The sequence below is a fragment of the Pleurodeles waltl genome, chromosome 6, assembly GCF_031143425.1.
Source record: "Pleurodeles waltl isolate 20211129_DDA chromosome 6, aPleWal1.hap1.20221129, whole genome shotgun sequence".
Lineage (NCBI taxonomy): Eukaryota > Metazoa > Chordata > Amphibia > Caudata > Salamandridae > Pleurodeles > Pleurodeles waltl.
This window is the reverse complement of record NC_090445.1, coordinates 1,227,318,358-1,227,344,473: the sequence shown is the minus strand read 5'-3', so window position 1 is coordinate 1,227,344,473 and position 26,116 is coordinate 1,227,318,358. Positions and strand designations below refer to the sequence as shown.

Below are 26,116 nucleotides of genomic sequence, written 5' to 3'. Positions count from 1 at the left end.
GCTTTTGCCGTGGCCAAAGTACACCTTCCGGTTTTTGATGACTGATCCCTTGCTAGGGTGTGTAAGCAAAAAGATTAACTGAATGCCTGTCAATTACCATTGAAGTGTGTGTAAACATTTTGGCCTTCTTGCAATGGAGTATTGAGTGCAGATGTAAAGCAAGCAGCGAGTGGGCTCATGATGTTGTGTTTCTCATTACTTAATTACATTTCTGATGAATAACCGTTCTAAATATCAAAATTATTTGTTTCTTAAATTACCACTCACTCCTTTTTAAAGAAACATCATTTCTGATTGAGTGACATATTATTTCAAATTGTTATTCTCTCAGTGACTTATTAACAGACAGTCACAAGTGCAGTTACCTTGCAGGCAATATGTCATGCTTTGAATGGTGCAGCAGGTGCACTGGCGCTGGAGCCAAAAGTTGTCATAACGACTCAAGGAGTTAAATATTGCAATATTTGGTGCTTAAACAGGCAGTCACACGTGACTTATCTTGCAGGCACTAGGGTCATGATTATAATGGTGCAGTGGCACCAGTTCCATATGGTGTCAGAAATCCTCTGAACACAGACTATTGCTACATTTTACTACTAAACAGGCAGTCACAAGTGCAGTTACCTTACATGCACTAGGGTCATGATTTTAGTGCTACAGGAGGTGTAGTAACACCGGTTCCAAAAGCTCAAGGAACCCCTCTAAGCACCAAATATTGCTATATTTTACTACTAAACAGGCAGTCACAAGTGCAGTTACTTTGCAGGAAATAGGGTCATGATTTCAATGGGGCAACTGGTGCAGTGTCACCGGAGCCAAAAGTTGTCATAACTCAAAGCACAAAATATTGCAATGGTTTACTAATAAGCAGGCAGTCACAAGTACAGTTATCGTGCAGACATTAGGGTCCTGGTTCGAATAGTCCAGCAGCTGCAGTGGCACTGTGCCCAAAAACTCTAGGAACCCCACTAAACACAAATTATTACTAAACTTTACTTCTAAACAGGCAGTCACAAGTGCAGGCATCAACTGGGCATTAAGGTCATGATTTGAGTGATGCAGCAGGTGCAGTGGCACTGGGGCCGAAAGTTGTTGTAGCTCCTCTAAACACAAAATATTGCTATATTTTACTACTAAACAGTCAGTCACAATTGCAGTTAAAAGGGGCATGATTTGAATGGTGCAGTTACAATTTACTAACTTCTCATTACTATACTCTAATTCACTGCCATATGAAATAAGGTGCAAATTACAAGTTTGGAACCCAGGGATATTATTTCAATATACATTACAACATAAACAACTATTAATGTGTGTTTTAAATTTGATAAACTATTATTACAACCTTTTTCTAATATCATCTAGTTAGTAAGATAGAATGCAGAAGAAAAATCAAAGGCAAAACCTATTGGGTTTGCCAGTGCTTGTTACCAGTGGTTTTGTGTGCGTGTTACTACTTGTTTCGTGTTTGGCAGAAGCCAGATCTGTACTGGTTCTTGTACTAACCCTGGCAGCCTCACTCTATCACCCATCCCCACCAGCCCCTCAGAAAAATATTGGTAAGAGGTGCTAAGATTTTCACAGTAACAATAGATTAACAAGTTGTTGATCACTTTCGGAGTCTGAGCCAGTATGTGAAACATATTGTTTTGGTGGTGGTTTTGAAAGACATCTCCCTCTGTGTGTCCATAGAAGTCCCTTTTTTTTTTTTTTTTTGGGAAAGGGTCTGCACGTTCCTCGCTGTAATTCTTAATGTCTTTTTCCAGTTTGACTTTAAAATATACCAATGTGTTTAAATTCCTTTAAAGGTTTCAAGATTTTCAAGGCAATCCTTTGCATTAATGATGAACTGGACATCTAGTGACTTCTTTACCAGATCCTGTCTTTTTTTTATGTTTCTTATTTTTAAGAAAACATTTATTAACGTTTTAGAGCTGTCTCTATGCTCAGACAAACATTTTAAATTCCTCTTCACCAACAAAAATAATTAGAATGTTTCTAAAAAGCTGACCATTAGGAATAATGTTTGCCTTCAAACAGTCAATCAAAACTTTTGCATGAAGTTCTGTACAAACTAATACTTGAATTAGAAAAGCTACATAAAAGAATTGGAGGTCTTTTTGGAAGTAGCTTTTGTTGTTGTGTTTTGCTTAGTGGGGATGGAATACTCTCTTTTTGCAACATATGGGTCAGAGGTTTCAGCTTCAGAAATATATTGGGAAAGCTACTCAAATGAATAGCAATAGCCACCTTTTATTGTAAAAAGTAACCTTTGCAGTGCAAATATTTGCACTAAAGACAGCTGAAACACAATAGCATAGCCTAAGTTTTCCCTCTGGGGGTGGGTAAATAGCGTGAACAGCAAGAAACTCCTTAAGGAATTATTTATTATTTAATCACTTTTCAGATTGGTCATTCAAGATCCAATCACCACGTAGGAGCTCCTGTGAATTCAAATATATCAGATTCTTGTAGGTCTTACCTAGTGTTTTTTGTAGATATGACATTTCATTTATTTGTTGTACTTTCCTGTTTTGTATGAAATGTGTTTGTGTTTTTCTGTCGTTATAGACTTTTTGATTTTCATATCGTAGCACAGAATAATTGCCCATCTTTCTTCTCCTATGCCCTCAAGGATGATTCTTTCTACATAAATGATATTCAGCAATTGATTTGGCTTCTGAACAACCAATTCAGGAGTTTCTTTTTCACATCAGGGAAGAGGTGACCCAATCTTCTTAACTTATCCGATTTGTTGTTTACTGGACACATGGATCACTTGTGCTAAAAGCCCCCAAATCATGCCCTGCCCCTGACCCGTCATCTCACAACACATACATATCTGCTTGACAAGTCAGATTAGGAATGGTTAATGAATTTGAGAACTAGAAATCTAGAACTGCCTCTGGTGTATGCATAACACTTTGTTTCAAGTTTAATAGAAGCATTGTTCTATCCTTATGCCAGAGTAACTATTACTAATTATTTTATTTTATATCCTTCTCCTCTAAAAATCTTCAGGTGCATCAAGAGCTCCACTGTCTTCAGGAGACCCACCCAACACAGCAACTCCTGGGTCTGCAGGACAGGCAGTACACAGTCCGTATGTATACAGGGATCTCCAGAATGGACCTTCAGCTGGTCAAAGGCAGAGGTAAGGCTTTCAGAAATGGGAGCTCCTAAGCAATTTATAAATATTGCGCTTTCATATAGCATCCTGTGCATTTTCCAAAAAGGGATTAATTCATTTCTAGTAGAAAAAATAATTCTTAAAAAATGATTCTACTAGGTGAACTGTATAGTGCAACTGGCTTAAGAGTGAACTTAAGCCCATTCAATTGTTTTTTTCTGCTCCGTGCTGTAGAAATCGACTTTAAGTAATTGCCAGCTTGGGGCAATCTCCATGAGTTTGAGAACTGAAAAGAGTGAGTCAAGCATAGAACATTCTTAATTGGAATTAGGAATATGGTTCTGTTGCATCTGCCACATCCTTATTTTGTAAATGTACTGTGTCAGTTTTTTCAAGACTATTAAACTAAATTTCTCAGCTATTCCTTAGGTTAGCAGTTTTCTACACCTTGAACAAACTAAGTTGCTTTCTGCACTCTCACTTTGTACCTGTTTTCACCAGCTCTCTAAAAGAGCATACAGCTCAGTTCCATTCATATAAAATGCATTGTTAACCCTGACATAGAATCATGTGTATTTTATCCAAATGCCTAACATTTCCTTGTTGAAATATGAATACAATGAGTCAATGGTAAATTGTAGAAGTTTTCTCATGTGTCTTGTTTGGCAGTGAGTTATATGTGAAAAACTAGTCCCGAACACTGGCAAAGGTTTTTGTCTTTACAGTGCTTCATATTTTACCCCTTGTAGTGCTTGAATGAAATTCTGTCCCTCTCCAAGTCAGGTGAGGTGTAAGACAGTATCCACAAAACTTGGACAGGAAAGTTAATTTCCACTAGGTTCTATTTTACCTGCAGATTGTTTCAAAAATACCTGCTATGGAACAAGATCAAGAACATTTGTAGCCAGCAGTTATTGTGCCAGTGACTGGTGGGATGGGACTAATGTTGTATGATGTCTCAATGATACCTTAGTAAATAGGCGGTGGCACATCGTCATACTACTTAATTTAAATTTACCACCCATATGTCAGGGTTGGAATATAATGGGTGTGGGGCTTTTCAACAGTTTCAGCACACTTAATTTGAATGTCTCCTGCTTCTTATCTTTTCTGATGGTACTCCACTGCTACTGGTTAGCACATAAAGGGGATGTTTCCTCTAGTTGTATAGAATGAGACTTTCATTCTTGTGGTTATTCAGGCATGGGAGAGTTTGGACACTGGATTCAGCGTCATCAAGACCATTGGCTTGCAGAACTTCTGATGGTGGGCTGTATGTTTGCTGCACTGTAGTATGGTGGACAGAGTGAATTCCTGTTAAATGTTCTGTTATGCGTTTTTGTGAAGTGCACTATAACCGCAAGGTTATCCTGCGTTGAGCAGGTGTGTATGTATGTGCACCCTTAGCCCTTTAGTGGATTGGTTAATTGAAAAGCCAAGTCTTCAGCTTCTTGTGGAATTCAAGGCCAGTAAGAGGTTCTGATGTGGAGAGAATGGTCGTTCCACACTTTAGGAGCAATGTAAGAGAATACTCATCCCCATGATCTGGTTCTGTGTATGTGTGTTATGTTGGTGAGTAGGAGTCAGCAGAGGTGGCTGGATGGTTGCTGGAAGTAGATTGAACTATTCAGGTAAATGGTGGCTGAACTGTGAAGTGCCTTGAATGTGTGTGTGAGGTGTTTGAATTGAACACTTTTGTGTTACCATTGCCATGACCATTATTTTGATTAACTGGTCTTGTTCTGGTGATGACCGAATGCCTCCATCGTCTCCATGATTGGTTATGGAGGGCAGTGGGAGGATCGGGTTGTAAGAGGCATTTCATCAAGGGCTGAGATTTTTCCACTCAAGTCTATGGAGCACAAGCCAGTAGCACTGGTTCTTGTGGCTTTTCTTTGCAGGTTTTGTTGATTGACTATACCACAGCATGCACAGTCCCAACAAGTGTCATTGTGTAGTGATGCATTGACATTGGACAATCACAAGGGATATCTACCTTCTATGTTATTTAGCAGAGGCTGATGCTCTATACCAACTTTAGATGCCTTTGGGCCAATGAAGCCTTTATCCAGATGCAACCTTAACACATTTCGAGATGGGGGATTACCCATTGTTGGATCTCTTGGCAACTCACCAAAAGCTCTACCTACCTAATATTTAGCTGTAGGGAGTTCTTGAAACTTGCTCTTGGAGATTAAATGTTTGTTGCCAAACTTACTAGTTCATGTTCCCTTTCCCTAGTTAAACACTTGGGGGGTTATTCCAACTTTGGAGGAAGTGGTAATCCGTCCCAAATGTGACGGTAAAGTGACGGATATACCACCAGCCGTATTACAAGTCCATTATATCCTATGGAACTCGTAATACGGCTGGTGGTAAATCCGTCACATTTGGGACGGATTACCACCTCCTCCAAAGTTGGAATAACCCCCTTGGTCTTTAAGAGTGTCAGACGGTTTTACATGATCGTGATTTTGGAGGCTTCAGATTGGCCTGGTAGGATTAGTAAACCGGTAGACGCAAGAAAGGCTGCTGTTTCATCCTTTCCTTTCACAGGAAGGAAAGTGGGCACAGTCTGTTGAATCTGATCTGGGCAACCTTAGGGTGCACATATTGTAGGGCATGATAAAGTGCTTGATATCGTGAATGCCTTGGAGAACAGCATAATTACCTTTTATAAGTACAGGTAACAGGGGTTCTCCAGTGTTGAGATCCAAATCATCTTGATGCTCTTGAACCTTCCCTGTCCAAAAGTATAGCTTTATCTTTTCAAATTCCCAAAAAGTGATTGCAGATTTTGGCTGTCATTGTATGTCAGTGCTTTCTAATATATTTTTAAGAAAACAGAGCTATTCCGGATTCCTGCTTGATTTTGCCGCCGAAGGGGTTGCCTGAAGGTTTCCTGCTGCAGCACTTACAATAGGTCAGTGGGACCTCAGATCTGTGTTGGTTTGGTTAAGCTACCATACTCTGAGACAGTTCAGAATTGTGATGTAAATGATCCGAGGTTGAATCATTAGAAACTGTTGTCTTAGTTGGTGCATACTATGTTCTCTAATGATTAAGTCACCTTTCTTGTTTTAAAAGTCCTTAAAGAAGGGAACTAACAAGAGTAACTCGCATTATCGAAAAAATCATAAAAATGTTACCAGACCTGCAGGTCTACTGACTTAGATAATGTACTCAACCTAACTGTAATGCTTTTGACCCATAAACTGATCTTAATTTTGTGGATCCTAGCAAATATTTTATTTCACAGACTTGCTCTTTTCTTCATTGTTACGCATGAGAGTGCCTTCAAATATGTAAGATAATCAAGTTTGCTGTACAATAAACTATTTTGTTTGAATGAATATGCTAAACATTTGTCATACAGGGGTACACATGACCCTTAACTTGCTTCTTGGTTCACTGACCGCATTGTCGTCAGAGAGGAGGCAGAAATGTTTCTGTAGTTTTTAAAAACTCTTTTAAAAACTCTCACTTTTATTAAATATATTAATAAACATGATGTGGTAGCATCCTGTCATTTACAGATATCAAATTTTCCATTGACATGGCAAATTTACCACACACATGCAGTTTTAATGATGAAACTTTATAGCATACAAATGATAATGTCTCGAATTCAAGATACATAAAATATGTATTATCTGCACATCACCAGGTGTTTGATTCTATTAAAATTTGTTTCAATTGCACTTAAGAATTACAAAAAGTGCTTTCCTACATGCAGATATATTTTGAAATATTTGTGCAGTTCATTTTTTTTTTTTTTATAACAGCATTAAAATAGTAAATTAAGTCCTACAGCCTTTTTCTGGACTGTCAAGGTACCCAGGCATGATCGTCTAGACAGGTCACTTTACATAATACTCTACCTTTGTAGTCAAAGAAAAGTAAACACAAGTTTCTAATGGATACAACTACCTGTGGATTCCTCACCTAAAGAATTTTCCCCTCGCGCCAGCTTTCGATGAAAATTTTCTTCTAGCTCTGCACGTCGACGATGACATCACAATTGCCCGACTCCACGCGATGCCGTATGATGTCATCCAGGCAATAAGAAGCCCTCGTCGACGTGCAGACGTCAGTTCCCTTTTTTACGTGCCTTCGAGTAACGTTTTTTCTTCGAGGCTACCAGGGAGCTACAGTTTCACTCCGGTGTAACTGTCGCAGCCGAGGAAGTCGGGTTTTAAACCCTGTAAGCAATGTGGAGGTCGCATGTCGGTCACGGACCCACATGAGAATTGCTTGTGGTGCCTTATTTCTGACCATGAAGTAGAGTCCTGCGGTTCATGCCAATGCATGAATCCTAAGGCCCTGAAAGAACGAGAGGCTAAGTTGTTTCTTGCTCGATCTAAGAAGAAGAAGCATCATCATAGAGAGTCTTCTTCAAGATCCTCGAAGTCTCATCGGCGCCATCAGGACTCTCGGCGCCGATTGAGCAGAGATCGCTCCCGTTCGAGGTCTCCATCGGCTTGGCGCCGACCGACGTAGGAGATCAGCCCAACTGTGACGCCTCCAATGACTCCAGCTTCACCGACCTCTCCACTGTCGGTGTATGAAGTGGATCTGCTTCAGGAGCCGAGGGCTTCTCCGGAGCAGGAGATACCTGGGCCGCCATCGGGTTCACCGCCGGCGCTGGCTCCTCAAGGTGTTCCGGCTTTCCCGGCGCCGGGCATGGACCCCACAGCATTTCTAAATGTTATGTTTAATATTTTTGCCACCTTGGAGCATGGAGATGGGCATGCAGGTCCGTCGGGTCCTTTGGCTTTTGACATGGGTGCTCCGGCTCCTTACAAGCTGACACCCTTTATGCCCTTTCTTCCTTCCGGAAGTACTGCTTCGGCACCTATGCCTTTGGCTTCGTCCAGAAGACCGCGGACGCCGACAACGTCCACAGTCCCGGCACCGATGGATTCACCACGGATTCAGTCAACCTTAATGATGCCTGTGGCACCGGGGGTCCCACGTCGGATGGCTCCGAGGGTCGACTTCGCCAGATCTTCGGTGCCGGCTGACACCTTAGCGACTCCGGGGCTCGAGTCCAGGCTCCGCTCCAGGAGGTTGGCGCTGAAGCTGCTGGAAGAACAAGAATATGAGAAGCAGCACTTGGAGGAAGGAGAAATCATGGAGCCTTCAGGGGACCTGCAAGGTCTGGATACTGCAAGCGGCATAAACACTTCCCCGGAATGGGACTTGGCTTCTCCGGGAGAGTATACAGAGGAGGCTGACTCTTTTCATGCTGTGGTGAGGAAGGCAGCAGACTTTTTGGACCTTCCACTTCCTGCTGTGGATGTGAAGACCAACATCCTTACCGAGGTGCTGCATCCAGCATCAGCTCTGGCGGAGCCCCTTCTTCCTTTCAATGAGGGTCTTTTGGAGCCTACTAGGGAAGTTTGGAAGAAGCCAGTGACTTCGGCTGCTGTAAACAGGGCGGTGGCGAGACTCTATCGAGTAGCCCCAGGTGATCCGGACTTTTTGTCCAAGCACCCAACTCCGGAGAGTTTGGTTGTGCAAGCGTCGTGCTCCTCCCGTTCTGCTCCTGGGTCGTTTCCCGGAGTTCCAGCAGACATGGAGTCTAAGAGAATGGACCAGACAGCTAAAAAGGCCTTCTAGTCATGCAGCATGGCTTTAAAATCCACAAATGCTACTTGCATTTTAGGACGTTACATTTATGCCCTTATGGATGTGCTAAGGGGCACCCAGGATTATCACCGAAGTTGTTGAACCTTTTGTCGGACGCTCCCAGGTGATTCAATCTGGGCTGGACACCTCGGACTCAGTGACTAGGGCTATGTGCACGTCCATAGCAACGAGGCGGCATGCCTGGCTGCGATCGTCCGGGTTCTTCCCTGATGTTCAGACCACACTCCTTGACCTGCCATTTGATGGGGACAAGCTTTTTGGATCAAAAGCCGACTCTGCCTTGGAACGTTTTAAGGAGAGTAGAGCCACTGCAAGATCCTTGGGGCTACAAGCATCCACATCCTCTGCTTTAAAGTCATTTAGAAGGTTTAGAGGATTTGGTTGTGGCGCTTCCTTTCGTGGCAGGCTCCATGCGGCAGGACAGCACTCTTCCTTTTAGATCACTCAGAGGCAGGGGTAGAGTACGCACTAGAGGTGCCGCCCAGCAGCACTCTGCCTCTTCCTCCGGAGGGGTGCAGCAGGGAAAGCAACCTTAGTTCTCCATCACTCCCTGTTCACACTTCTACTGTAGGGGGGAGACTAACTCACTTTCTTCGCATGTGGGAGTCAATAACATCAGACTCCTGGGTCACCGATATTGTAGGGAAAGGGTATGCTCTTCCCTTTCAGGAGTTCTCTCCTCCCATCCCTCCCCGCCCATCCTTCTGTTTGGACGACCATCTTCTGTTACTGCAACAAGAGGTGATATCCCTTTTATCAAAGGGCGCAGTGGAGTTGGTCCCGGAGCAGGAGAGGGGTCAGGGCTGCTATTCAAGATACTTCCTGATCCCCAAAAAGGATGGTCGGTTGACACCAATCCTGGACCTGAGGATTTTGAATTGGTTCCTCAAGCAGGAAAACTTCAAGATGCTGACCCTGTCACAGGTTCTTTTGGCGTTGAACGAAGAAGATTGGATGGTGTCCGTCGACTTGCAGGATGCGTACTTCCATATTCCAATCATCAAGTCGCACAGGAAGTATATGCGGTTTGTGGTGGGGTCGCAACACTATCATTTTGCGGTCCTTCCGTTTGGTCTTACTTCGGCACCTCGAGTCTTCACAAAGGTGATGGCGTTGGTTGCAGCAGAGCTCAGAAGAAAGGGGATAGCAGTATTTCTTTATCTGGACGATTGATTGATCAAAACTAAGTCTCCGGAGCTCTTGCGGCATCACCTGCAGTCGACAACTCAGTTGTTGTTCGATCTGGGCTTTTCAGTGAACGTGCCCAAATCTCACCTGGAGCCCTCTCAACGCCTCCTGTTCATAGGGGTAGTACTAGACACAACATTGTATCGGGCATTTCCTCTGCCGCAGCGGGTTCAGGACATTCAGGCGTCGATTCCAATGTTTCGAAATGTAGCGGTCGTTCCAGTCCTCAAGGTCCTTCGTCTGCTCGGTTTGTTCGCTTCTTGCATTCTGCTGGTCACTCATGCACGCTGGCACATGAGGGCTCTTCAGTGGTGCGTTCGCAGGCAGTAGTTTCAACACAAAGGAGATCTCAAGGAATCGATAAAGATCTCGAGAGACGCTGCAGCAGATCTTCGATGGTGGGCTGCGGTCAGCAACCTGTAGCAAGGAAGGCCGTTCTCGCTACCTCCGCCAGTGGCCACAGTTGTAACGGATGCTTCCACTCTAGGGTGGGGAGCTCATCTGGGGGACCTGGAGATCAAAGGTTGTTGGTCACCAGTGGAACAGAAGTTTCACATAAATCTGTTGGAACTGCGGGCGATACATCTGGCTCTCAAGGCCTTCCTCCCTTCCCTTCGCCCGTCAGTCAATTCAGGTCCTGACGGACAATATATTTCCGCGATGTGGTATATAAACAAGCAGGGAGGAGTGGGGTTGTATCTTCTCTGCCGAGAAGCTCTTCGGCTCTGGTCCTGGGTTCAGGACCACAGGATTTGCTTGGTAGCAAATCATTTGGCCGGAGTTCTGAACGTGCGTGCGGAGAGTCTCAGTCTGCTCCTCTTGTCCAATCACGAGCGGGGTCTTCATCCAGATCTGGCCCTTTACATCTTCCATAAATAGATCTGTTTGCCACTCGGGAGAACGCACACTGCGCGACGTTTTGCAGCCTCCAGTATCCGGTGCAAGGAGCTTTGGGAGACGCGTTTCAGATGTCCTGGAAGGGTCAGTTGCTTTATGCGTTTCCTCCCATACCCTTGATCCCTCGGGTTTTGAGGAAGATCCGTCAAGACCGGGCACAAGTGATCTTAATAGCCCCGGACTGGCCATGAAGGGTATGGTACTCAGATCTTCTCCAACTCTCTCTGTGCCCTCTGCTTCGTCTCCTGTACAGGGCAGACCTCTCGCAGGGGCAGGTTCTCCACCCCCACCTCCAGAGCCTGCACCTTCATGCCTGGAGATTGAACAGGGCAATCTGAGTTCCTTTTCTCTCCCGTCGGAGATGGTGGAAGTTATTTTATCCGCCAGGCGACACTCCACCAAATCGATCTATGCAAGCAGGTGGGCCAGATTTGTCAGTTGGTGTGGAGAGAACCAAATTGATCCCTTGAAGGCCCATTTGTCAGATGTATTGTTATTCGCTTTATCCTTGGCACAGAGGGGTTGTGCAGTTGCCACAGTTCATGGTTATTTATTAGCGCTGTCGGCTTTTCTGTGCCTTCCAGACCAACCCTCCTTGTTTAAGTCACCTCTTGTATTGAGGTTCATTAAAGGTCTCACTAATAAGTTTCCACCCACTCCGTTTGTTATGCCACAGTGGGATCTTAACTTAGTATTGACCTTTCTTATTGGATCGCCATTTGATCCGATGCACTCGTGTCCATTATTTTTAGTTTTAAAAACTGTTTTTCTAGTGGCCATAAGCTCTGCTAGAAGAGTGAGTGAGCTTCAGGCTCTTAGCGTAGAGTCCCCATGGATCTCCTTTTTCAGGGACAAAGTGGTGTTAAGGACCAAGGCGGCTTTCCTCCCGAAGGTTGTTACACCCTTTCATTTGGGACAGTCTATTACTCTATCTTCATTTTATCCTCCGCCTCATCCATCCAAGGAGGAAGAGAGGTTGGATCCACGAAGAGCGTTGAGCTTCTTTGTCGACAGGACGAGGGAGTTCAGGCAAGACAATCAGCTCTTCGTTGGTTACGTGGGGAAGAGGAGAGGCAGAGCTGTCCACAAGAGAACGCTGTCCAGGTGGGTCATTCTTTGCATCAAGCTTTGTTATTCTTTAGCAAAGAAAGAACCTTCTGTAGGGCTCCGAGCCCATTTCACCAGGGCTAAGGCTGCCTCGTCGGCCTTGGCTAGAGGTGTTGCTGTGGTTGACATCTGCAAAGCGGCAACTTGGGCATCCCACCATACTTTTGTCAAACATTGTTTGGACTCTGAGGTCAGGAGGGATGGCCTCCTGAGGTGGTACTGCTTTGGGACTCTATTCTTTAGGTGAGGAATCCACAGGTAGTTGTATCCATCAGAAGAACAGAAAAGGCGTTACCGAAGGTGAGTAACTTTGTTCCTTAGGGATAAATTAAGCAGCAGTTTGTAAAAATTAATAAGCTGACATTTGACTGCTGTATTTAATCACACAAAGAGTGACTCGATAAAAGCAAATGGATAGAACACCTGTTATTTGTTAGTTAAAGCTCTCACCAAAATGTTCCAGGGGGCCCTAAACATCAATCACCCTGAGAAAATCTGACTCACAGTGACAAATAGATGTTTTTGATGCATGTTATGGCATATCTCGTAGCATAGAAATACATGTGCACACAACAAATATCCACAATATCCAGTGGTTCGGCGAACCAGAGAAAGGTAATATTAACACCAGCATGTAGGAAGCATTCAAAAGCAGGCCCATTACAGTAAGTCTTTATTCCCCTCTCATGGCCCATACCTGCTTTCCCAGCATGGCCAGACTAACCACATCTGCAACTCGCAGACGGAACCTCCTGCGTGCATTTCATTGTTTAGCTAGGCCCATCCGAATAATCCTCCCTCTTGATGTGCATTATTTTCATATCTGCGATAAGCAGGTTAATCAGTCCACCCACCATCTGATCTTGTCTGTTTTTTTTTTTAATAGTTCCTAATCTCTCTCAGATGGCTGTCCATGCGAGGGCATTGTCACTGAGTTCCAATGAATTGCTACACGTCTTTCCTCCATTACCAGCCCCAAGCAAGCAACCAACCAACCAACCAAACACACACACCAAACACACACAAATGGCATTTTTCACTTCTTGGGCTTTGACAGTAGGCCTAAAACATAGGGTTTCACAGTAAGGACAAGAGTCACAAGTGTTGCACGCCTAAGGGTCTCACCAATCTCTTTTTGGTAGTCCTGCACCACTCTTCACTTCCAAAACATGTGTAAAAAGGTGGTACAATCTGTGCTGCATTTTGGGCATACTGGGGACTTCTACAGAAATATTTTATGTAGACTCATTAGAGTTGGGTAAATACGATGAAGTACATTAAATTGCAATAATTTGAACCTCCGCTTACTGATGATCGTTTGAACTAATGCACAGGAAGCAAGTCACTCCTTATCTAAAAGGGGCTCCCCCAGTTCCTCAACCCACTTTGATCAGAAACCCCTTCTCTCTGTCGCTTTTCAGGGCCTTATAAAGAGTCAAGGTATCATGTAGCTTCCGCCACCCGTCTCCAGCATAGTCTGTAGTGTAACAGAACTCTGTCCACACCTTTCATTCCTAAACTTCGAACAGAATCTCCGTTGACTCATTCTGATAATGTATGATCTTTCCTTTTGCTGCTGTGTTCCTCTAAGCCAAGGCAAAAACTTAATTAGGACCAGAGAAGGACTTTTCTAATCTTTCCAGATTTCATGAGTAGTATCTTTTGTGGCGCACATTTGAGTGCTTTAGGACTGCCTATCATGCACCGGATCCTTTAAAGATTCATAGTATTAGGTAGTATAATAATAAAGGCAAAGCGACTGCATAGGGGAATTATTACATATTCATCATAAGAAGATGTTTTTAGAGGCACTTGTGTTTTTTTTCTTTTTTTGTTCACCTCGCATTAGCAAAACACTATCTCCTGGTGTCCAATGCCAGGGCCAAGGGTTGTTTGAAAGAAGGTGGTATTGCAGCGCATTTTCTGTCTAGTCTTGGGGGGGAGGGATCTACATTGTTAGATTTTGATGAGAATTATTTATTGAATAATCTGCAGAGGGAATAGGATCTCTTGGACAAGAAAATTGTGTACTTTCTATAATGTTGGGTTTCATGGATAATTCTCCTGCATATTTCTCACCTAAGGATACTCTCCAGTAGACAGACTGGATCAGGCAACTTTGGTGGCCCCTGCAATAGGTCTCCAGCGCTGTCACGTAGCGCAATGTCACTTGAGCTGACTTTGGGACGTACAAGGCCGAATATCGCATACTGGTGTCTGTTCCTGTTTTTCTCTTCTTTTTTTTTGTTTGTGCTTGATTGATGTGGGTCCAGAATTCCTCTTGCTGTATTAAAATAAAAAATAAAAATCCTCAACCGTCACCTGCAGTTTGGTCAGATGGCTCCTTCTAAGGTCACATATGCCATAAACAGATGTTCTTTTTGGATCCCCTTCAACACCTGTATTTGGTATCCCAGATTCAGCTACCAGGTCTGTGATTTCTGTTCCTTGAGATAGGACATCAATGATTGAGAAGTAAAGTTACCTTGTGGCCGAGACTGTCGGAGACACACCAAAGTGGTCTCTCTTCACTTATCATAGGTCCACTGACTGGCATTTATCTTCCCAAAGGGTTTTTCGACAAAAAAAGAAAATGCGGCAGGAAGGAGAATTAATCTTCCTCCTCAAGGAAACTGCTCCACTCTAGAGACCTTTCAGACTCAAAGTTGCTTTCCCTGCTGCCGATCACTTCCTGTTCTATGGAACCCATTCCCATTTCGTAAAGATGAGGTACCCTGCAGAGGTAGATGTTTTATCCGACCGTGCTGGATATTTTCAGGATGGACCTTTTAATCTCTGGGACACTCCCAAAGGGTGGGCCGGCTCTGCGGGTTTGGCGATTCTGGCTGCTGTGACCCAAACTTCTGCCAGTGCATGGTTTCGGCCTTGGGTGCTGCTTCTGAAGAAACCAATCCATTCCAGGAGCCACACAAAGCATTGCATCCATCTTCGAACTTGGCAGAAGTTGTCTCAGTGTCAAAAGGAAAGGTTTGTGTTTGTTTTAATAAGACTTCTTTGTCAGAGCACTTCCCTAGGTCCGAGGGATTTGCCTAAATACAGGAACTTTTCAGATCAGACTGGTATGTTTTTATCATGCCTGACAAAGTCTCCGGCACCACAGAAGATGATGACTCTGAGGCAGACAACCTCCTTCTCTCTTACATTATAGATTATGGGGGTCATTCTGACCCTGGCGGTCGGTGATAAAGCGGCGGCCAACCCGCCAACAGGCCGGCGGTCAAAAAAATGCAATTCTGACCCTGGCGGGAACCGCCAACACTGCCCGCCGCATTAACACTCCGACCGCCACGGCGGAACAAACAAACAGCGCGGCGGTCACCGCCAACAGCCAGGCGGCAGACAATGTACCGCCCACCCTATCACGACCCACCAATCCGCCATCTTTTCCGGGGCGGGAGCCCCGCCGATAAAAACACTGCGGAAACAGACATTTCCAATGGAAAACGCTCACCTCGAGACACTCCACGCGGAATCCGGACAGCATGGAACCCGAATTGAACATCATACCTGCTCTCGTCTACCTGCTCATGTCTACCTGCTCATCTACCACGAGTACGAACTCCGGCGCAGACGTCAACGGTGAGTACTGCACCTACGACACACGGGAGGGGGCCCAGCGGAGCGGTGCTTGAGAGGAAGGGCCCAGCGGAGCGGTGCTTGAGAGGAAGGGCCCAGCGGAGCGGTGCTTGAGAGGAAGGGCCCAGCGGAGCGGTGCTTGAGAGGAAGGGCCCAGCGGAGCGGTGCTTGAGAGGAAGGGCCCAGCGGAGCGGTGCTTGAGAGGAAGGGCCCAGCGGAGCGGTGCTTGAGAGGAAGGGCCCAGCGGAGCGGTGCTTGAGAGGAAGGGCCCAGCGGAGCGGTGCTTGAGAGGAAGGGCCCAGCGGAGCGGTGCTTGAGAGGAAGGGCCCAGCGGAGCGGTGCTTGAGAGGAAGGCCCCAGCGGAGCGGTGCTTGAGAGGAAGGCCCCAGCGGAGCGGTGCTTGAGAGGAAGGCCCCAGCGGAGCGGTGCTTGAGAGGAAGGCCCCAGCGGAGCGGTGCTTGAGAGGAAGGCCCCAGCGGAGCGGTGCTTGAGAGGAAGGCCCCAGCGGAGCGGTGCTTGAGAGGAAGGCCCCAGCGGAGCGGTGCTTGAGAGGAAGGCCCCAGCGGAGCGGTGCTTGAGAGGAAGGCCCCAGCGGAGCGGTGCTTGAGAGGAAGGCCCCAGCGGAGCGGTGCTTGAGAGGAAGGCCCCAGCGGAGCGGTGCTTGAGAGGAAGGCCCCAGCGGAGCGGTGCTTGAGAGGAAGGCCCCAGCGGAGCGGTGCTTGAGAGGAAGGCCCCAGCGGAGCGGTGCTTGAGAGGAAGGCCCCAGCGGAGCGGTGCTTGAGAGGAAGGCCCCAGCGGAGCGGTGCTTGAGAGGAAGGCCCCAGCGGAGCGGTGCTTGAGAGGAAGGCCCCAGCGGAGCGGAGCGGTGCTTGAGAGGAAGGGCCCAGCGGAGCGGAGCGGTGCTTGACAGGAAGGGCCCAGCGGAGCGGAGCGGTGCTTGACAGGAAGGGCCCAGCGGAGCGGAGCGGTGCTTGACAGGAAGGGCCCAGCGGAGCGGAGCGGTGCTTGACAGGAAGGGCCCAGCGGAGCGGAGCGGTGCTTGACAGGAAGGGCCCAGCGGAGCGGAGCGGTGCTTGACAGGAAGGGCCCAGCGGAGCGGAGCGGTGCTTGACAGGAAGGGCCCAGCGGAGCGGTGCTTGACAGGAAGGGCCCAGCGGAGCGGTGCTTGACAGGAAGGGCCCAGCGGAGCGGTGCTTGACAGGAAGGGCCCAGCGGAGCGGTGCTTGACAGGAAGGGCCCAGCGGAGCGGTGCTTGACAGGAAGGGCCCAGCGGAGCGGTGCTTGACAGGAAGGGCCCAGCGGAGCGGTGCTTGAGACGGCGGGGCCCTGTTCAGCGGTGCTCTTCTGCACGGCGGGGCCCTGTTCGGCGGTACCTGTCTTCACGGCGGGGCCCTGTTCGGCGGTGCTCTTCTGCACGGCGGGGCCCTGTTCGGCGGTGCTCTTCTGCACGGCGGGGCCCTGTTCGGCGGTGCTCTTCTGCACGGCGGGGCCCTGTTCGGCGGTGCTCTTCTGCGCGGCGGGGCCCTGTTCGGCGGTGCTCTTCTGCACGGCGGGGCCCTGTTCGGCGGTACCTGTCTTCACGGCGGGGCCCTGTTCGGCGGTACCTGTCTTCACGGCGGGGCCCTGTTCGGCGGTACCTGTCTTCACGGCGGGGCCCTGTTCGGCGGTACCTGTCTTCACGGCGGGGCCCTGTTCAGCGGTGCTCTTGCAGTATGTCAAGGGAGTCATACCTGGCCTGGACACCCTGCTCACTCGCCCTCCGACCGTGCTGTGTCAGGCCCCTTCGGGGAGTGAGTCCTGGGCCCTTTGGTGTCGTCCCTTGCAGCCGGGATGGGGCTTGTGGGGCCCTCCTGCTCCGCGCTACTGGTGGTTGTCCTCTCCGCCCTGCTGTCCTTCCGCTCCTTAGATGGGGCTCTCGGGCCCTTGCCTCCCCTGGCTGCTATGGCCGGTGAAGTGGCCGGAGTCACCTCCTTGGGGGCAGCCGTCTCTGTCCGCTCACGGCGGGCCTTCAATTTCCGGGTCCTCTTGCCTGGGGGGGGGGCTGGCTGTCCCCTTGCTGCTCACCGAAGTGTTACTGCCGCCAAAGGGTGGACTCCACATGCCATGCACCACTTGCACTGTAGAAGTTGGGCTGGTGGTGGCTGAGGTGCCCTTGGGACTTTTCCCAGTTGGAGGGGGTGGGTCGGGGGAGGGAAAGAGGTCAAAACTGGAGAGGTAATTTTTCTTGGGACCAAGGTAAGGGGTAGGAGTAGTGGTGAGAGAAGTGGAGGAAGAGGATGTGGTTGTATGAGAGCCAGGTGTGCTGTCCTTGGGTGCAGGTGACTGGGACGTAGGCTGTGGTGAGGTGGTTGGCTGTTGTTTGGGTGTCTGCCTGAGTTTGTGTCTTGGAGGAGGGGGTGACAGACACAGTGGGAGAGGACACAGGGGACGTGTAAATGCCAGTGGGGGTGGTGACTGCAGGTGTGCGGACTGTAGTGGAGGGTTTGCTGGTGGTGGAAGAACTGGCTGATGTTGGGGTGCATGCAGGTGTGAGTGTAGACGTCACAGGGAGGGAGGAGGGAGACGAGGAGGACGGGGACACAGAGGTGGTAGTGACTGTTGATATGTCTGCATCTGTGTGTTGCTTGGGTGAATGCTTGTGTTTTCTGTGGTGCTTATGTTTGGATGAGCTGGCCTTGGGTGTTGAGGTGTGTGCAGGCTGGTCTGATGGTGTGGATGGGATAGGTTGAGGTACAGGAGACAGAGAAAGGGTGGAGGCAGATAGAAGAGGGAGACTGGAGACAGGGACAATGGCTGCCGTCAGTGCGGAGGCCAGAGCAGTGAACGCTCGTTGATGGGCAGCCTGACCCGAATGAATGCCCTCCAGGTAGGCATTGCTCCGATGCACCTCCCTTTCCACCCCCTGGATGGCATTCAGAAGGGTAGTCTGCCCAACAATGACCGTCCTCACCAGGTCAATGAGCTCCGCACTGAGGGCAGCAGGGGTAACAGAGGCAGGGGCTGAGGTGCCTGGGGCGAAGGAGACGCGCGCCTTCCTGGCCGAGCGGCCACGGAGCGAAGACTGAGGGGCTGCTGGGAGGGCGGTGCTGGTGCGCTGGGTGGCGGCTGTACCTGTTGTTGCGGGGGCACAGATGGTGCCGCCACCGCTAGGGAGCTCCCAAACGAGGACGTGTCCGTGTCGCTGGTGTCTCCACCGGCCCCCGTTGTGGTGCTCCCCTCGCCCTCCGGATCACTGGTGCCCTCGGTGTCTGTGTCAGTGCCCACCGGGGCCTGGTGACCTGCAGCTCCCTCCTGCTCCGACGCCAAATCTCCTCCGCCGGATGATGCTAAAACACAAGAAGACAAAGATTTAGGGTGGGGGGAGAAATGAAACAAAGTTGAGTGCATGCCTTAGCAATACCCTTTGCGGAGAGGACAGACACAGGTGCCTCGTGCACTAAGTCGCGAACTTGGGGTACACTACTCAGTACTTCTGACTAGGCAAACAGGTCTAGGGACAACACACGCGCACATGTGTGATGCTGGAGCATGGGTAGCTGCACTTGGCACCCTACAGAGGTGGGGGGCGGGGGCACAGGGCCATGCCTAAGGGAGCGGACTACACTACAGAGAGCGCCCTGGCCTAATGTCACCCACAGCCCTCCTCCCCCACCCAGACGCCTCCAATGCGCATACAGATAGGAGAATGTGCGGATACTCACCCCCTTGTGTCTGCTGTGCTGTCCTCAAGCGCCCATCCAAATTAGGGTAGGCCACCGCCAGGATCCGGGACATCAGGGGGGGTCATGGTGCGACTGGCACCCCTCCTAGGTCGGGAGGCCATCCCCAGCAGTGTTTCTGAGGTCTTCCTCGTTCCGCGGCGGATGTCCTCCCACCTCTTGCGGCAGTGGGTGCCCCGTCTGCTGTAGACCCCCAAGTTCCGGACTTCCTTGGCGATGGCACGCCAAATATCAATTTTCTGGTGGGCGCTCACCTGTTTGACATGTACAGGGTGGGAAAGAGAAACCGTCACATATCTGCATGTTTGGAGTACATGCCCCCCCCTCCCCAACCTTGTCATGGTTCCCATTCTCTCATCTGTCGTGCGTTGCACTCCTCATTCCCTCCACACCTCACCAACTTACACCCCCCCCCTCCACACAGGAATAACCCATTCAATGTGCACTGAGTGTACTCACCTGTTGGTCTGGAGGACCGTAGAGTAGCGCATACTGGGGGAGGACCCCGTCCACGAGCTTCTCCAACTCTTCTGAACTGAAGGCAGGGGCCCTTTCACCAGTAGCAGCAGCCATTGTCACTTCCAGACCGAGTTCACAGCAGCACTTGCAGTATAGGTCCTCTCCTGTGGAGGATCAGGTCTCGAATGATTGAGCAGATAGAAAATGGCGGTCACGCCCGCGGCGGTGCGTACCGCGGCGGTGCGTCCCGCGACCGCCGGCGCACATCGTCATTGGCTCCTGAAACCCAAAGGCTTCAATGTTAACCAATGCGTCTTCGCACAGCGGTCTTCGACCGCCTACCGCCACGGTGTGCCCCGCCAGCGCAGTGACCTCACATCCCATTGTCCCACTTCACAGGTCAGGCATCGGCCATTTCAAGGGCCCACATGGCTTAATTTCTAATGCGTCACACAGGCCTAGGCCTTGCAATGGCACACATACAAACATATCAAACCATACATTTACCTGTACTGTGCAAGCTGTGTTGTACGTACCTGTGAGTGGATTGACTCTGTACTCCATATTCTCCTTCCTAGGCACCGTCCGCTGGGACTAGCGATGAGAAGGAGGAATCCTCGCGTGTACCGGCCGCTGGTGGACCTGTCCACAATGGAAGAACGCAACATAATACTACGATACCGACTTGACCGAGCCTCCATCCATGAACTGTGTGCCCAGCTGGAGCCAGCCCTGATGTCCCCCATCCGCCAACCCACAGGAATTCCCCCTCTAGTGCAGGTTCTGTCTGTCCTCCATTTCTTTGCAACTGGCTCATTCCAGACAACAGTGGCCATGTCATCTGGGATGTCTCAGCCTATGTTTTCCAAGATCTTATCCAGAGTGTTGTCTGCCCTGATGAAACTCATGCGGAGCTACATCATTTTCCCAGAGGAGGGTGATTTGCCTACAGTGAAAGCTGATTTCTATGCCCTTGGACACATCCCCAACATCATTGGTGCAATTGATGGGACCCATGTGGCTTTAGTCCCCCCAAATGACGATGAACAGGTGTACAGGAACAGGAAGAATTACCATTCAATGAATATCCAGGTGGTCTGTTTGGCTGACCAGTACATCTCCCATGTAAATGCCAAGTTCCCAGGGTCAGTGCATGACGCGTATGTTATGCGAAATAGCAGCATTCCCTATGTGATGGAACAGCTACAGAGACAGTGTGTGTGGCTAATAGGTGACTCTGGTTACCCCAACCTGCCGTGGCTATTGACCCCAGTGAGGAATCCCAGGACCAGGGCAGAGGAACGGTACAATGAGGCCCATGGGCGTACTAGGAGGGTGATTGAGCGAACCTTTGGGCTCCTGAAGGCCAGGTTTAGGTGCCTGCATATGACAGGTGGATCCCTAATGTACTCACCAAAGAAGGTGTGCCATATCATCGTGGCGTGCTGTATGCTCCACAACCTGGCTTTGCGACGCCAGGTGCCTTTCCTGCAGGAGGATGGTCCAGATGGTGGTGGTGTAGAAGCCGTGGAGCCTGTGGAGAGTGAAGAGGAGGAAGACTCTGAGGACGACACAGACAATAGGGACAGAGTGATACAACAGTATTTCGGAAGACTCTGAGGACGACACAGACAATAGGGACAGAGTGATACAACAGTATTTCCAGTAACACACAGGTAAGAATCACCCACGCCATTTCACAATTGGTTATAGCCTCCTGCATCTGTACTTTCTGTAGTTCCCCACAGATGTTTTTCATTAATTTTTGCCTTTCCCTTCCCTTCTCAGTGCTGTCTGACTCAGTACCTGACTTCTGCTTGGTTCGCCCATGAAATACAGCGTATTGACATTGGTATGTTGTCATGACTAATTGACAGAACAGAAATTGAACAGTAATATGTAATACATTTGTTAATAATACAGCATGACTCAAAACAGATTTGTGTGCAAAATGTGATTTATTTACAGTGCCAGATATCGGTACTTGTGATTCTAAGGGTGATGGGTGGGGGTGGAGGAATATCCATGGCAGAGTCCAGTTCTCAGTCTCACAGGTGCATTGTCCTTTTGCCTGTGGAAGGATGGAGCATAGGCAGTTCATGGTTGGACAGGGTGGCAATGTGGGACAGTGGGAAGACTTGAGGGGGTATGTCCTGCTGGCAGGGGTCTTGACATCCTACTCTGTCTTTTTCTTTGGTCTCAGGCTCCTCTTACGGGGTGGTTGTTCTTCAGCAGGAGGTGGGGTTCTGGGGGGCTGTCGAGGTGTTGGGACCTCCTGTCCACTAGCGCCGGCGGAGGTGGTAGGCTGTTCCTGGTCCGGGCTAGTGACAGGGGCCCTGTGTGGTGCACCATGGTCCTGCAACGCGTCCTCTATCCTGTGGAGGGCCAGGACGATGGTCCCCATTGCGGTCCCGATGATTCTCAGCTCCTCCCTGAACCCCATGTAGCGTTCCTCCTGCTGTGCCTGGATCTCAGTGAACCTGGCCAGTACCGTCGCCATCGTTTCTTGGGAGTGGTGGTATGCCCCCATGAGGGTGGTGAGGGCCTCTTGGAGAGTGGGTTCCCTGGGCCTCTCCTCCCCCCCTGTCGCACAGCAGCCCTCCGAGCTGCCCGGTTTCCCCCAGCCTCTGTCCCCTGGACGGTGTGCCCGCTACCACTGCCCCCAGGTCCCTGTTGTTGTTGGGGTGTTGGGTTAGCCTGGGTGCCCTGTAGTGGCAGACACACCGCTGATTGAGCTGTCCTAGAGACAGAGGCATGGGCCTGCTGGGTGGGAGCTGTGCTGGTGTTGGCAGAGGGGGTCGGGTCTGGTGTGGCCTGTGGCTGCCTGAGGGGAACCGACTGCCCAGAGGTCCCCGATGGTCCGGGCTGGTCATCAGGTTCACTGTCGACAGAGCTGCTATCCTCAGTGTGGGCCTGTTCCGGTGGTGGGATGGACACTTCTGGACCCTCCTGGCTGGTATGTTGTCGTTCGGGTCCTGCATGGGGTAAGAGAGTTTGGTTATTGTTTCTGTGTGTGCAATAGCGTGCGTGTTATGGGTGCCCTTGTCCCCCAGTGCAGGCATTCCCTTGAGGGAGGTGTTGTGAGGGTAGTTAGTGGGGGGGGGGGGGGTTAGTGCAGTGGTCATGCTTAGGTGATGGGTGCCCATGATTTGTGTTGGCATGCAGGAGTTGGTGTTGGGATGGGTGGGTTGTGCTGGTGAGACATTGTCAGGGAGGATGTGTGCTGGGGGGTTGGGGGTGAGGGTGGGGGTGTGGGTTGGCATGCTGGTGGGGTGGGGGGGATATAGTAGTTGAGATTGGACTTACCAGAGTCCATTCCTCCGGCTACTCCTGCGAGGCCCTGAGGATGCAGGATGTTCAAGACCTCTTGCTCCCACGATGTGAATTCGGGAGGGGTGGGTGGGGGTCCGCCGCCAGTCTTCTGGACCGCGATGTTGTGCCTGGAGACCATCGATCGGACCTTCCCCCGTAGGTCGTTCCATCTTTTGCGGATGTCCTCCCTATTCCTGGGATGCTGTCCCACCGCGTTGACCCTGTCCACGATCCGCTGCCATAGCTCCGCCTTCCTAGCTATACTGGTGTGCTGCACCTGCGAGCCGAAGAGCTGGGGTTCCACTCTTAGGATTTCCTCCACCATGACCCGGAGTTCTTGGTCCGAAAAGCGTGGGTGCCTTTGGGGTGCCATGGGGTGGTGTGGGTGAGGTGTGGGGTGGTGTATGTGATGATAAGTATGTTGGTGAGTGGTGCTTTGTGCTACTATGTGGTGTGTGTGATGGTGTAGTGTGCCTCAGTGTGTCTTGCTATGGATTGTCTGCTGTGTCTCTCTCTCCTTCTCTCAGTAATTATGGTCGCAGGGGTTTGTGGGTGATGTGGGTGTGTGTTTTATAGTTGGTTGATTGTGTGGGAGTGGTGTGTGTATGTGTATCAGGTGTGTGTATTTCAAATTGTCCAATGTGGCTGTGTTTTGGTGCTGTGTGTGTATTCTGACCGCGGCGGTGTGTAGCGCCAATGGAATACCGCGTTTGAATGACCGCCGTGTGGATTCGTGGGTCGTAATGGCATGGGCGTATTTCTGTTGGCGTGACGGTGGAGGTTTGGTCATCTCCAGTTTCTCGCTGCCCGCTGATGTGGCGGGCTGCAGTGGAGGACGGATTTTTGGAGGTTTGGCCGTTGTGGGTCAGAATGACCGTGGCGGTTAACCGCGGCGGTGTTATGGCGGTCTTCTGACCGGCGGTAAGGGCCTTTTACCGCCGAGGTCAGAATGACCCCCTATGTCCTTTACTTGGACTTGTAAATTGCAAGTGGCCTCCGCATAGTCCCAAAAGGGCAGATCCCTTACCCTCTGAGACACTCTTTAGAGGAAGTCTGTTCATTCACTTTGTTGATGTGTAAAACACCACATGTATTGAGTTGACCCCTGCCACCCTTCTGCGATTGAGGTGCAATTCAGCATAGTGACTGAAATCCTACTACTTTCTTCTCCAAACCTCTGTTGCTGTTCAACAAGGCTCACTTGAAGTCTGTGTTGGCTACCTGGGAGATGCGCTTCTCTGGTCTAGCAGTCCACAGGCACATTACATGCTGGCACAAATCTTTGCATTTGCCATCAATACTCTTCCAGGGAGTCTAGTTTCACACCTTTTCTGCTGAACTGAAGCCTCTCACTTTTCTTACAACCCCTCAGAGTTTAAGACTTCACTCTAAGCTTTGTGCCTGAAGGTTTTTGGACTACTATGGCCATGTGCCTCCTGACCACTTCATTATAATAATCTTGAAGCGCAGAATGGATTTTGCAGAAATGGTGACAAATTCTTGACTGTAGGATTTCCTCTGGTGTTCATGAAAGGTAAAATATCTCCACATGCGTACAGATTCCCAGAAAATCGCTTTTCAGAATTCCCAATCTGATAAATCAAACCTGTCCCAAAAGGCAATATTTAATTTTTTGTTACTTTATTGTGTAATCAGTTAGCCAAAATTGTAAAACTAATAGTACATTTGGCTGAAAATGCCACTTAAAATCAGTATTCACCACATAAAATAAAAGCAAGAAATGGTGTCTCAAAGTAGAACATTACTCATAGTAAAGTTCCTCCTTGTTCCTTATGTTTTTTGGAAAACTGCACAATTTTTGGAAAGCATTCCCAGCAGGATATCATTTGGGCAGTTTGATTTTGATATTTTTTTTTAATGCTTTTTTCCCGCTCTGTGAGGAAGATCCTGAATGCAACCCCAGTTTATTTAAAGTTACTTTAGCAAATAACACCAAACCTCCATGTTGCTTTTGGCAGATGTGGTCTCGCTTTTGTTTTGCTAAATTCCCCATCTTTGGAGGAAACCTGTTTAGGGATGATCACATAGTCTATGTGGTTTGTCTTTTTGAATCTTACTTCATCACTCTGAGATTTTTCACATGTACTATAGCGGGCTGAAGGACAAGGATTTGGGGGTCACCTCATGACTAAAAGGGGACAGTCTACTGAGTCTATATCTGCTTCGGAAGAGAGAGACAACAGTTCACCTGCTCTCTCTATAATGATGTTGCAAATTCACCTTCAGAAGTGACAAACAAATCATCACTAGCCCTCTCAGATCGTGGCAGGTGATATATAAACACTTTCTATCAAGACATACCCATCCTTCGAAGTCAAGAGGTTTGTACATCTTTGAGTTTATGTTGAGCACATCGCTATTCAGAACGAACTAGGGGCCAGATGTAGCAAAGGTTTTAACCCATTCTGTGTCAATGGTAAAAAGTGTTCGTACATATGGCCCCGAGTCTCTAAACAGACTCTGGAGGATTTTGTAAAGTAAACTGTCTGACAGTCATGCTAGGCCCTTTGCATTGAAATAGTTTGTAGATGAACAGTACAAATGTTTCAAAAAAGTATTTCTGTAGTTAGAAAAGCACTTTTTTGTAATTCCAAAGTGGGATGGAAAAACATACTTTAATATCAGAACAAATTAGGGTACTTTACTTGGTGATGTGCAGATGATAAATATTAGCAGAAACCTGGTTTCCACACATTGTATCAGTGAAACTGCATGGTAGTGTGAAACCCTGTGACCATTTCATTGAAAATGTTTGTCTGTAAATGACAGTGCTCTACTGCAGCATGCCCTACTGATACATTTATTTATTAAGAGTTTTTAAATATGAACTGAGAAACATTCCTGCCCCCTGCCCTGATGACAACTGTATTGGTGAACCAACAGACAAGTCAAGGCTCGTGTGTACATATATGTGGGCTAGAGGTTTATTATACATGGATCAAAAGTTCAGCCTATTCAATTAAACAAAAGGTTTTCTTTTTTGTACAGAACACGTTCTGAACTCGAATATTTGGAGATAGTCTTGTGGTAATGA

The 26,116-nt window shown here is 48.7% G+C and overlaps 1 protein-coding gene across 2 annotated transcripts in view; it reads left to right on the top strand.

Annotated features, from left to right (window-relative positions):
• SEC24C (SEC24 homolog C, COPII coat complex component) overlaps nucleotides 1-26,116 on the top strand; it is a 1,280,009-nt gene that overhangs the window by 52,675 nt on the left and 1,201,218 nt on the right. For both annotated transcript variants that reach the window (XM_069240542.1, XM_069240541.1), the window contains exon 3: nucleotides 3,022-3,154. In XM_069240542.1, coding sequence (XP_069096643.1) covers nucleotides 3,022-3,154 — 133 coding nt within the window. The remainder of the gene's footprint in view (nucleotides 1-3,021; nucleotides 3,155-26,116) is intronic.